Source organism: Ipomoea nil, unplaced genomic scaffold (assembly GCF_001879475.1).
Source record: "Ipomoea nil cultivar Tokyo-kokei standard unplaced genomic scaffold, Asagao_1.1 scaffold2846, whole genome shotgun sequence".
In the NCBI taxonomy this organism is placed as follows: Eukaryota; Viridiplantae; Streptophyta; class Magnoliopsida; order Solanales; family Convolvulaceae; genus Ipomoea; species Ipomoea nil.
Genome location: NW_017619274.1, coordinates 30,009 through 43,478, shown reverse-complemented (window position 1 = coordinate 43,478; position 13,470 = coordinate 30,009). Strand labels below are relative to the sequence as shown.

General features: G+C 32.9%; 2 protein-coding genes across 2 annotated transcripts; one reads left to right on the top strand and one right to left on the bottom strand.

Moving 5' to 3' along the window:
* The first annotated feature begins 379 nt into the window (after positions 1-379).
* LOC109160424 (U-box domain-containing protein 28-like) lies at positions 380-1,952 on the top strand. Its single transcript, XM_019308723.1, has one exon. It carries the CDS (start codon positions 508-510, stop codon positions 1,756-1,758), a length of 1,251 nt encoding a protein of 416 aa, XP_019164268.1. The 5' UTR covers positions 380-507; the 3' UTR covers positions 1,759-1,952.
* Positions 1,953-4,357: 2,405 nt separating this feature from the next.
* Positions 4,358-13,185, bottom strand: LOC109160414 (uncharacterized mitochondrial protein AtMg00810-like). Its single transcript, XM_019308709.1, has 2 exons — positions 12,638-13,185; positions 4,358-4,430 (listed from the first exon to the last, which is right to left on the bottom strand). The coding sequence occupies exons 1-2, from the start codon at positions 13,183-13,185 to the stop codon at positions 4,358-4,360; spliced, it is 621 nt and encodes a 206-aa protein (XP_019164254.1).
* Positions 13,186-13,470: the final 285 nt, after the last annotated feature.

Sequence of the window (13,470 nt, the reverse complement as noted above, 5' to 3'; positions counted from 1 at the left end):
ACAGAATTTTAACACCGGGGACTAAACACGCCACTTCGCAAATAACTGAGGGACTAAACTCCGATACGTTCATATCTTAGGGACCAAATAGGAACTTGGTTAAAACTTAGGGACTAAAGGTGCAATTTTTCCAAAAATGAAAAGAGAAATTGGTTTGGGAGACGGAAGGAATGGAGTGAAACACACAAAAGCAAAGGAGAAGCCAACAGCAACACACCCAAACAAGGCTTTTGTGCATTGAATAAACAAAACCTAAAGGACAGTGCAATACACCAAAGAAAGAGAGAGAACCAAACCTTTCATTGACCGAAGACCAAACCCCCAAAAGAAGGAATAAATTACTTCTTAAAAGTAATTGCCTCTGACGTCACCCCTCCCTCCTTTGACTCTTTCCTTCTTAAATTCCATCATTTCCCATTTACTCCATCTCCATTCTCTCTCTCTCTCTCTCTCTCTGTGTCCACCTCCACAAATCGCTCCCCAACTCAGTGAGTCCGGCGATCAAATATGAGGGACGATCTGTACATAAGTGTGCCCAGCCTTTTCCGGTGCCCCATCTCGCTGGACGTGATGAAATCCCCTGTGAGCCTCTCCACCGGGGTTACGTACGACCGGAGCAGCATTCAGCGGTGGTTGGACAGCGGCAACAACACCTGTCCGGCCACCATGCAGGTTCTTCACAGTAAGGATCTCGTCCCTAACCACACCCTCCAACGTCTCATCCAGATCTGGTCGGAATCGGTCCAAACTCGCCGCTCCGCCGCCGCTCCCAACTCGCTAACCCGGGAACAAGCCCGCCACCTCATACACCTCCTCAAGAACAACTTTACTGAACACACTCACGATCATATATCCAAACTCGTCGTTTTCGCCAAGGAATCCGATGAAAACCGGAAATTCCTGGTATCTAAGGATTTCGATTTGGTTGCATTCCTCATTTCCGTCCTGGTTCATCACTCTCAAAATATCCGGCTAATCGAGAAGACTATCCCGCTTTGTGTAATGCTGTTGGATCAACTTAACGATAAGGAGAGATTAGAGGCGTTGCCGAAAATCGGCGCCGGAAACGACATTTCCCCGGCGCTGATTCTAGGGCTGAGACAAGGGAATTCAAAGCTACTGCGAATATCCGCTTCCAAACTATTAGACCTTATTCTCGCCGTGGATTCCGAAGCGAAGAATTTCTTCTCCGAGATCGCGGATTTGTATTCGGCGTTATCGAGATTGTTAGTAGTGGATTCCGAGTGGGACGCTGAATCCGCAGAAGCGGCGATTTCTTGCTTGATATCGCTAGCAATGCTCCGGAAAAATCGGGCACGGCTAGCCCGAAACGGGGCAGTAGGGCTGCTGGGGAAGGCGTTATCGGAAGCTCCAGAAATGGGGGCGACGCTGACGGAGAAAGTACTCCGGCTGCTGGAATTGCTGTCGACGTGCAAAGACGGGAGATCTGAGATCTGCCAGGACAAGGTTTGCTTACAGTCGATCGTGAAGAAGGTGCTGAAGGTATCGACGGAAGCGACGGAGCACGGCGTCACGATTCTATGGAGCTTGTGCTGCCTGTTCAGAGACCACAGGGCGCAAGACGCGGTGGCGAAGAGCAACGGGATGCCCAAGATTCTACTCATAATGCAGAGCAATTGTTCCCCGGCCGTCCGGCAAATGGCCGGAGATTTGCTCAAGGTGTTTAGGGTCAACTCCAAGGCGGCTACAAGTCTCTCCACCTATGATACCAAGACTATTCACATCATGCCATTTTGATTATTCATTATTTTCTGTATTTAAACCCCCCCTTAAAAAAAAAAAAATCGATATTGGAAACTCTGAAGATGGATAGCCATGGATGGAGGTTTCATAATTGTTCAAAGTCGATCTTGTAAATCAAAAGCAGTTTTGTTAACAACAATAGAGTACTATCACTAGTACTAGAAAGGAAAGAAATTCAATTCAATTCATTTCATTTCATTTCATTTTAACAATTCCTAAATCCTAATCACAATTTACCTCAAAATCTTCAATCTCTTCTCCATGGATTTGCTTTAATTTTTTTCTTTTTTTGAAATACTCTTTACAATATTATCTCATCTATACTTTCTCAAACATTTTTAGTCTAAAGAATCTAAGCCCTCACCAACAAAGTCGTGGTTTAATTTGCTCAAGGCAAAATTTGCTCGCTCTCAAGGTCCTATACTCAATTCCGACAAGATAGTAGAAGTGTAAGTTAGGGCAACTCAGCGTCCAATTGTTGGTGCTTTAATTTATTTTCAACTGAAATAGTTTTATTCATATTTAAGCATTAGTATTGTGAGGATTATGCCCAGCAAACTGAGTAGATTTCTTGTACACACGGACATTTGACCTGTCTACTGAGCTATTGAGTTATGATTATTTACATTTTTTCAAATACTCTGCAGGGTCAGAGCGTAGAGCACTTGGAGTTGAGGATTCAATGTTTTAGTAGAAGTTATATTCTTCTCTATAGTAATACAAATAGTTTCACTTGATGATATGGATATTGTGAGACGCAGATATCAATACAAATAGTTTTATTCAGTGAGATATGACAAATATTACAAGATACAGATGTTAATACAATATTAAAAAAAAAAATCATGTGTTACAAAGTGTTGTGGTTGCAGTGTGGAGTGTTGAGAAGCTAGCACTAGAGAAGTTTCCTTAAATCTAAAAACAATTATTATGTATGTAGAAGAAACAAAGAGTACAATATATGTGTTTTTGTGAGCGTAATGAACATTTGTTTGACATTCAATGAATTTTGGTTGATGACACGGAGAAAGAGGTGGGAAAGAGATTAGAATCTAAAGAAATCTGTTAAAGAGAAAGGGAGATAAGTTTGACCATTCCTCAATCCTTTTAAGCCAAAGCTTAGCCCTTGAAAATGCACCAAAACGCACTAAACAATCCTAATTAATTGATTAATTTAAAAAAAGAAAACCATGTGGGGATCTTGAAAAAGGAGAGTGACGTCACCCATACAATTTTAGCTAAACTTTTCTAAGATATATATAGTAGGTATTCATGTTGTAATATACGTATTCTTATTTTCACTTCTACAACTACAATTGAGATATCTTGATGTGTCATTTAAAAGGAAATAAATATTAATAATTGACTGCAAATACAAAATATTCATAATTGAATAATATAAAAAATTGTTAGATTATTACATTTTAATTAGAAATGGAATGGAAATTAAAAATTGGGACAAAAATATTTCAATAATAATATTCTACATAATCAATAGTAAAAGCATATTTTAAACAACAGTAAAGGTAAATTTAAAATAGAACAAAAATATTTCAATAATATTATCTACATCATCAATTTAAAATGCAACAAATATTAGGTAAAAATATCACTGCATTTGATATTTTAATTGATTAATTGATTGAAAATAAAAAAGAATAATTGACCGAAAATGAATATGATATTACTAATTGACTGAAAATATAAAAGGATCACTAATTGAGTCTATTCTACCATTATATATTTTCATCCGAGTAATCCGTCCTGATGAACTGAAGGTGTTAGCTCTATACGAGGATGTACAAGATTGTGTTGTCACTACCAATGTTGTCTACAAAGAGTTTTCAATAATGTGTAAATATATTCGGTGATATTATGTTTTTTTTAAATGGAAAATTGCTATATATCTAGACAAAAAATATATCTTCCATACAAATGAATTAGGATATCAATTCATCACAAATTCAAGCAATGATAACATCAAAATACATAAACAATTTTTTTTTTTTTGAATGCTACTGACTCTATTACATTGTAGTATCTGTTCAAAAATACTTTCTCAACCTATTGAAACACAAAGAGTAAGAGTCAACAACGCCCCTATTGAGATTAATCTCATAACCTCCCATATGAGAGGTGTCACTACATGTCATCTGAGCACAATGTGTTTGGCAGTGAAAATACTAGTTAATTTTTAAAAAAAAAAAACATGTGGGGATCTTGAAAAAGGAGAGTGACGTCACCCATACAATTTTAGCTAAACTTTCCTATGATATATATAGTAGGTATTCATATTGTAATATACATATTCATATTTTCACTTCTACAACTAGAATTGAGATATCTTGATGTATCATTTTTATAGAATACATAAATTTCTTATTAATTCAAGGTGGAATCAGTTTATTTATCATTAATTCATGAAAATAAATAATATTTTTAAAATTTAAGAGTAATAATTGTAAGAGTGTGAAATGTTTTCCTTCTATAATACAAGAGACTTTCATTTTTCCAAAAGGTTGAACCCCAACCCTAATACAAGGGACTTTCATAAAGATGTAAAATGCATGGCAAAAACTTGTGTGAGATTGTCTCACGATGGATCCTTGTCGTTGAGACGAGTCTGGTCAAGATGAAATGTAATGCTTATACTAGCAAATGTAATACTAAATTAGGAATAAAACGTTTATTACTTATATGAGAAAATGTAATACTTTTACATAAAAAATGTAATACTTTTACATTAAAATGTAAAAGTATTGCATTTTCGATTTTCCTTTATAAGTGCAACATTACTTATAAGGAAAAATATAATATTTTTGACGAAAAAAGTAATACTTTTACATCAAAATATAAAAATATTACATTTATTCTCAAAAAGTATTATATTTTTTCTTATAAGTAACAACCATTTTATTCTTAATTTAGTATTACATTTGCTAGTATAAGTATTACATATATGCATATTAACCTGACCTGTCTGTTTCGACCCATCTCACGGAAAGAATCCGTGAGACGGTCTCACACAAGTATGACTCAAAGTGTATTTACTTCAATTCTCTATTTTTCTTTATTTAGTTTTTAAATTGTTTACTCTCTGTTCTCTATTTTTGATTTTACAAAAAATTTATATGAAACTCTCACATGTCATGTATTATTTTTTAAAATAAAATTTAATATTCTTTTATGAATAAATACAGAAGTATTATAATTTCATTAAAAAGTAATATATATTTCACATTCTATTTTTTTTTATATAAATATAAAGAATATCTTCACCCATCTCAATGTGTTGATAATAATTTTAAATGAGACTCATTTTTTTTTTTTTAATGTTACGTTGTAGTTAATCAATGCAAATTATAATATAATAATATAAGGGAAATCTATATCTAGGAGAGTATAAACAAATAGTGGGAGTATTCAAAGTAGATATTAAAAATGGTTAAGGTGATGGATCCAATGGTTGAGGATTGAATTGAGGTGAGCAAATTGGAGTTATTTTAAAATTAAAGCTAGGAAGAACAGAATGCATGGGCATGGGTTGGCAAATTCAAAAAGTGGTTCTCTAAGCACTAAACTCCATGCCTCTTTTCAATGTCCTCCTCTTTCTTTTCTTAATTAATTTTCATATTATATTTTTAACTTTTTCCCCTTTTACACCCTATTATATATTTTGTGGCTTCCACTGCTTGGATGGTCCATACACTCAGAGATATGCATACATCATCATGCCTTTTTTTTTCCTCTCCCACTCCCACTCCTCTTCAACTGTTTCATATTTCCTTCTTAATATATATCTCTAACATAGTGAAAACTGAAAAATACTATAAGGAACCCAACAATTCAAGTAATTGATAAACGGACTACTAATGCATTTATAAGGTCAAAAATTCGACTTTTGTAAAGAACTTGTGTGTCAGGTTAAAATTTTTTTGGGCGAATCTAGATTAGTCCCTTGACTATTGTTATATTCTAGAAGTTGCCCACCAACGATCCATTAAGCTTGTACTATTATTATATTTACTTGTTTTTAACCTCTAACACCATATTCTCATTTATCTGACAAGAAATTTGGAGGTTTACATATCAAAAAAAAAAAAAAAAACAAAAAAAAGCTTGTACTATTGTTATATTTACTTGTTTTTAACCTCTAACACCATATCCTCATTTATCTGACAAGAAATTTGGAGGTTTACATACCAAAAAACAAAAAAAAAAAAAAAAAAAAAACAACATGAACTTTGCACCTTTTATCGGTGAGTTGCATAGATTACTTTGTAGAGTATAATGGTTTGACTATACAATTTTTGAGTTAAATACTCTGATTACATATTTCTTACGAGTTACGATCACGGTTGTAAAAATCGGTCTAGGTGGCGCCTAGGCGCCCCTAGGCCGTTCCGCTTTCACTATTAGACGCTCAAAAATCGACCAGGCGCATAGACGGCCGGCTAGGCGGCAAAATTGGCCAACTCGGTCGAGTCGGTCGATTTCTTCCGATTTTGACCGATTTCGTCTGATGTCGTCTGGTCCAACCGTCCGTAGACTAGTTTGATACTTTGAATCTTTGGATGATTGAAGTATTTGAGTATTTTTATTTTTTAATATTATTTTGATGTTATGACTTGTGAATTATCATTATTTCATTTATTTGGATGTGTTATTTGATTAAATGTTGAAAACAGCCTCATTAAAATTGTCAAACTGTAAGTCTCCCACTATTTTTTTTACGCCGGCCTAGCACCGCCGCCTAGTCCGCCTAGACACTAGGGACTGCCTGGGCGCGCGACTAGCGCCTAGCGCCTACTGCAACCATTCTTACGATTGGAGAAATCTACCAATTTAAACAGAAGGACGACCCTAGCTAAACTAATACGGTATCTCCGTCCAAAATTACTTCGATATAGATCGATCTCTAACGTACATGGCTGGTGTCAAGACTCCGGCTAGGTCTTGCCATCCCAATAATTTATATAAAAAAGTGGAAAAAGGAAGCAAGATTAGAGAGGAAGCTAAGCTAGGTGAGCATATACGGTGGAGGCTAAGGGGGGAGCAATTAAGCAAATTGTTGATTGTAATTTAGTGGATGTGTCATTATTCCAGGGGGAACAATGTTGGGCACCCCACATGAACTTTATACATATTGGGAACCTATGATTGCATCAAAGGAAGGTCACTTATAGCTGTTGGTGAAAGTGCCAAGGAACATTATTATCCTAATTGACTTTTGCTGGGACCAAAGGCTAAACATTCATTACTCCATTAGATTAGAGTGTTCACACGTCTAATCATGCACGTTTGGAGAAGAGATAATCGAGCTGAGCTGAGGATATTTTTTTCCAGTTGAAAGAATTATGTATTATCATTAAGATTTGTCTGTATGAACAGCAAGAGAAATTTAAACATACAATAAAAGTGAAGAATATTCAAACAAGAATATTGTAATATAATTGAGCATAATAATCTTAGTGATCCACCATGATTTCTCCCGTGCATTGTCCCAGAGACGAGAATAATCATTACGTGGATGCTATTGAAATTATGGCCCTGTTTGGTAAAAAATTGATTTATAGGTTAATTTTGATTTTTTTGGTCACTATTAATTGTTTAATTTAGTTAAATATCAATATAAATATTTGATTAATTAGCTTTTTACAACTTCAAAATGCTAAAATTTAAAAAGTTAATTCAAACAACTTTTTCAATTAGCTTTTCTAAGAAATTATATCAAATAGCTATCAGCTAACAGTTTATTAACAAACACTTTTCTACAATAGCTAATGTTATCAACTAGTTATACCATCTAATTAACACAATCAGCTAACAACCAACAACCAATTACCAAACAGGGTCTATGTGTTTTTACTCTTTTTTTTTTTTTAATTTTTTTTTAGTGATTTTTTTTTTAAGGGTAGTGATTTCTTTTGATTGTTACCAAATACATATTTAGCTTTATAAAAAAAAATGTTATTTTCATTCCATGAATAACCAAATCGTGTGCTTCAATTGTGATTTGGTTAATATTTTATATCTAATTAACATTTTTTTTGGATAAAAATTACATATTGATGTACATTTTTAATGGATGTTTACTTTTTGTTATTGTTTTGTTTATTATTATTATTATTATTATTATTATTATTATTATTATTATTATTATTATTATTATTATTATTATTATTATTATTATTATTATTATTATTTTGTTTTTGCTACACAAGCGATAAAAATTGTAACCTTAGCTTGTTGTAAAGTTTGGAGTGTATTTTGCAATGGCTAAAAAAAATAAAAAAAATTACCAATGCTAGATAATTGAGAGATTAAAAACACAATTTTTTTTTTTCTAAAAAGCTCAGTGAAAATGAAATTGTATGGCCCTATTTGGTAAAATAGTTAGTTTATCAGTCAATTTTAGCTTGTTTGACCACTATTAACTATTTAACTTGGTTAAACAACCAATATGAGATTATGAGTGTTTGATTAATTAGCTTTTTGTAACAGCTTATTGCTCCAAAACACTAGAAAAAATTCAAAAAGCTACGTACTCAAAACAACTTTTTTAGAAAGTCATTTTGTATGTAATTAGTTATCAACTAACAGCTAATTTACCAAACATCTTTCTACAATCAGCTAATGCTATCACCTAGTCAAACCCACTAAACCAATCAACAAATAGCTATTTACCAAACAACCCATATCTATTAGATTAAAAAGATTAATATGTATAACAAAGCTAGATAATGTAACTTTGTTGGTGATATTACAATGAAAAAAAATAAATCATCAAATAACAAATACACTTAACTTGTTCAATTATTTTATATTTATCATCACGGGTGCGGAAGGATGGAAAAGGATGATACAATGATTCGTTGGTCCAAATATCGTATTGAAAAAGACTACTCTTCAAGCTAGGATAACCAATTTAAACAATCTTTTTAAAAATCTTTGTAGTGTTTCATGCACATAGTTATGCCCATCGAAAATCCACATCAACGAAAAATTCATACTCCGTACATGAAAAAGTAAATGCCACGTTAATAACTTGTTTACGTAACTAGTGAATAAAGAGTATTGCACAACTTTTTACTTGTTTGATTTAGTAATTTAGTAATTATACACATTCTTAGCTTAGTGATTCAATTATACAAATCTAACAAGTACAGTTACATATTTAATACTTTTTCATTTTGAAAAAGAAAAGCATTATTTTAAAAGATAAAGGTCTTTTGCACCATTTTAGTTTTGTTCAATCATGTATTCATGTTGTCATATGTCAACATGTCATGCCCATGATATTTGTGCTAAAGACTTTATAATTCAGTAACATAAACAAATTCGATGCTTAGTTACCTTAGTATAAGATGTATTAAGTTTATTTTGTTCAGCTCGAGATGCCTATTTTGTGGACCGTGTTTCACACAGCTGTGTGGACCACAGTTCAAAACAATGTCGTTGAATTTTATGAGTTAGAATAATGTACTTTATATGTTAGAATAATGTGCATTATGTGTTAGAATAATGTACTTTATGTTTTAGAATAATGTGCATTATGTGTTTGAATAATGAAACTTATGGGGAAGATAATGTACTTTATGAGTTAGAATAATGTACATTATGCTTTAGAATAATGTACATTATGCTTTAGAATAATGTACATTATGAATTATAAAAATGTATGTGGCAGTGAATTGTGTAAAAAAAATTACACAAAACGATGTCATTTTTAGATCGTGGTCCACGCAATAAGTATTGATATAAGAATGTATCAAATAAGGGGCTTTGAGGGCCCAAAGAAATTTAAATGGAGTAATTTCGTGGAGTTTAAAAAACATAAAGTAAGGCCCTGAATTTAATTTTGGGCTTTACGTATGCAAGAACAGGCTTCAACTGTAACAATCCAATGGGCTGAACATGAAAATCCAGGAACGCATGGCAATCGTTTTGACAGCCCAAATGCCCAATGGCCTGATTGAAAATCGTGGCAAATTATGCTGTGGACTCGTGTCCACTATGCATTGTGGACACGAGTCCAAAACGACGTCGTTTTCAGAGAAAACGACGGCATTCTAATTAAAAAAAAATTGATTTTGTTTCGCCGTTAAAGCGTTAACGGCGTTATTCGTTTGTGGAATTATGAATGTACAGTTATGGAATTATGAACACAGAGCTCTGACATTATGAACTTACAATTATGAACATATAGTGATAAAATAATGAACATAGAGCTCTAAAATTGTGAGCATAGAGCTTCGAAAATTATGAATGTACAGTTATTGAATTATGAATGTACAGTTATTGAATTATGAATGTACAGTTATGAAATTATGAATGTACAGATATGGAATTATGAATGTACAATTATGAAATTATGAACACAGGGCTATGACATTATGAACTTACAATTATGAACATATAGTGATAAAATTATGAACATAGAGCTCTAAAATTGTGAACATAGAGCTTAAAAAATTATGAATTTACAGTTATTGAATTATGAACGTACAGTTACGGAATTATGAATGTATAGTTATGAAATTATGAATGTACAATTATGGAATTATGAACACATAGCTATAACATTATGAACTTACAATTATAACATATAGTGATAAAATTATGAACATATGCTCTTATAACGAAGCGGTCTGAATTTTTTTTAAAAAAATGGTGGAAGATAACGGTGCTACTTACGGCACCGTTCCGTGTCTACAATGTATGCTGGACACGGGTCCATAGCATAACGATTGAACAATCGTTATGCTGTGGAACCGTGTCCACCTATGTTATAATTACTGAACTATATGTTCATAATTATAAAACTATATATTCATAATTTTCTAACTTCATATTCATAATTATTGAACTCTATATTCACATTTACAGAACTCTATGTTCATAATTAGTGAACTATATGTTCATAATTAGAAAACTATATATTCATAATTTTTGAACTTCATATTCACAATTATTGAATACCTATATTCATAATTATAGAATTATATATTCATAATTATGTTCACAAATCTATATTCATAATTATAAAATCATATGTTCATAAGTTTTGAACTATATACTCATAATTATGAACCCATTCATAATTTGCCCATGATTGAATGCCTTTTAGCTACTCTCTAAAGTTTGCCATTGCCGGCAATTCAAGGGATAACAATGGGTCAGGGGTACCTACCAATCATTATACCATTGATCGTGATTCATCTTGCAATGTGAGCTTATGATATAATATTCATTTTTAATACATTAAATGTTCATTTTTTGAATGCTTTTTTTTTTTTTTTTTTTGATTTTGTTTTGTTTTTTTTTTGTTTTTTGTTTTTTTTGTTTTTTTTTTTGTTTTGTTTTGTTTTGTTTTTTTTTTTGTACTGAAAGATTAATTGGTATATTAATTAAAAATGAACTTTCAGTATATTAAAAATGAACTTTTACTTCTTTCAAAGTATATTAAAAATTAAAGTCCAGTATACTAAAAATAAAATTTATTAATGTAGGCCATAGTCCACAATATAATTTGCCGGTGTCTACATTCACTACATGATCAATCGTTATATCCTACACCACGGCGCGCGTAGCACTGTTCGCCGCGGGCCTCTCAAAACGACGTCGTTTTGGGAGGCGCGGTAGGAAGTTGCTGTGATTATGTGTATTTGTTCACACCATTATGTGTATTTGTTCATACAGTTATGTACATTTTTTATACAATTATGTACATTCTTTTTATACAATTATGTACATCCGAATCAGAAAATTTGTGTGTATTATGTTAAGAGTTGATGTGTATTATGTTAAAAGTTTATGTTTATTATGTATTATGTTAGATTATGTGTATTGTCTTTTAAAAAGAGTATGTATATTTTGTTATATAATTATGTACATTCATGTATACAATTATGTGTATTCTAGTATAACATTATGTACATTTTTGAACAGCGGATTTTTTTAACGAAAAAATTACTGCCATTCACTGGGGCGGGAAATTTTTTTTTTAAAAAAAAATTAAAACGACGTCGTTTTGCATCTGAGCGCACAGTGCAACACGCGCCGTGGTGTAGGATATAAATTGCCCTACACGATCCACCTTTATACATTCTTTTTCACTCATTCCATTCTTGACCCCTAGCAAGTCAACTTTTTAAAATCCACCCTTGCCTCACTAGATGCGGATACCCCCTTATTCTTTTATTAAAAATTTTAAAAATTAATAATAATATTTAAATTATTTATACATAAAAAAAATTCACTAGTTATATTAAAATATAAAAGAATAAAAGTATTGAAATGTGCTCTAAAAAAAAAAAATTCAAATGTAATTACTAAATTGTTTTTTTTTTTTTTTTTTTTTTTTCCAAATAAACATATCAATTTAGAAGTAAAAATAGTAAAAATCTTTAATTTGAGTTGTAAAGATTTTAGAATTAACTACATACAACTACTTATTTTACTATCAACAATAAAAACTACACTCCTTAATGATGATGAAAATATAATTGTGTTGTATTGAATAATCAATCTGAGAGTATAGAGAGAGAATATATAGATACTAGATAGAATTCTAGTCTAACACGAATAAGGTAGTCCAGTCTAATACTAATAATATAGTCCTAATACTCCCCCTCAAACACAAGGTTAGCTAGCCAAAATATTGAGCTTGCGACGGAATAAATTAAAACGTAAGGACGAAAGAGGTTTAGTAAAAATGTCTGCTATCTGATCTTTGGTATAAATAAAATGAACTTGCAACTCCTTCTTTGCTACTTTGTCACGAACAAAGTGATAGTCGATCTCAATGTGCTTCGTGCAAGCATGAAACACCGGATTAGCACATAAATAAGTGGCTCCAAGGTTGTCAAACCAGAGCTTAGGCGCAGAAGATGGTGCAAAATCAATTTCCTTCATCAGAGAAACAAGCCAAGTAACTTCTGCAGAAACGTCAGCCAGCCCTTTGTACTCAGCTTCAGTTGAGGAATGAGCCACGGTGCGCTGTTTTCGACATACCCATGAAACAAGATTGCTACCCAGAAACACTGCGAAACCACTAGTTGACTTTCGGTCATCCGGATTGCCAGCCCAATCCGAATCAGAATATGCATGAATATCCAGAGAGGTAGAAGAGGAAATATTGAGACCAAGATTGAGTGTCCCATTCACATACCGTAAAACTCTCTTTAGAGCCGCCCAGTCCGCCGTAGTAGGAGAGTTCATGTGCTGACACAAACGATTAACAGCATAAGAGAGATCAGGACGGGTTACCGTAAGATACTGCAGAGCACCTGCAAGGCTGCGGTACTGAGTGGGGTCAGCATATGGAACCTCATCACCTGTCACGACTTTTGTGGTGGAAACTAGCGTGGCAACGGGCTTGCAATCCACCATACCTGCTCGCTTGAGAATATCCTTCATATACCGTTGCTGAGGCAGAAGCATGCCTCCAGACACCGGAACAGTCTCAATACCCAAAAAAAGGAAGGCACACCCATATCACGAACTTTAAATTCAAGAGCCAATTTGTTAATAAGAGCAGCCACATGAGTTGAATCAGAACCCATAACCAAAATGTCATCCACATAAACCAAAAAATAAAGCTGAATATTGCCACGTGAGTAAATAAACAAAGAGACATCGGTTTTGGAAGGCGAGAAGCCCATAGAAACCAGAAAATCATGCAAACGTGTGAACCATGCACGA

What these genes read in the sequence shown, in the direction of transcription:
- LOC109160414 (XM_019308709.1), bottom strand. Translation starts at nt 13,185, where the DNA reads ATGAAGGATATTCTCAAGCGAGCAGGTATGGTGGATTGCAAGCCCGTT. An exon ending in TCTTCTGCGCCTAAGCTCTG is followed by an intron (nt 4,431 to 12,637) that starts GTTTGACAACCT and finishes TTCCTAATTTAG; the next exon opens with TATTACATTTGCTAGTATAA.
- LOC109160424 (XM_019308723.1), top strand. Translation starts at nt 508, where the DNA reads ATGAGGGACGATCTGTACATAAGTGTGCCCAGCCTTTTCCGGTGCCCC.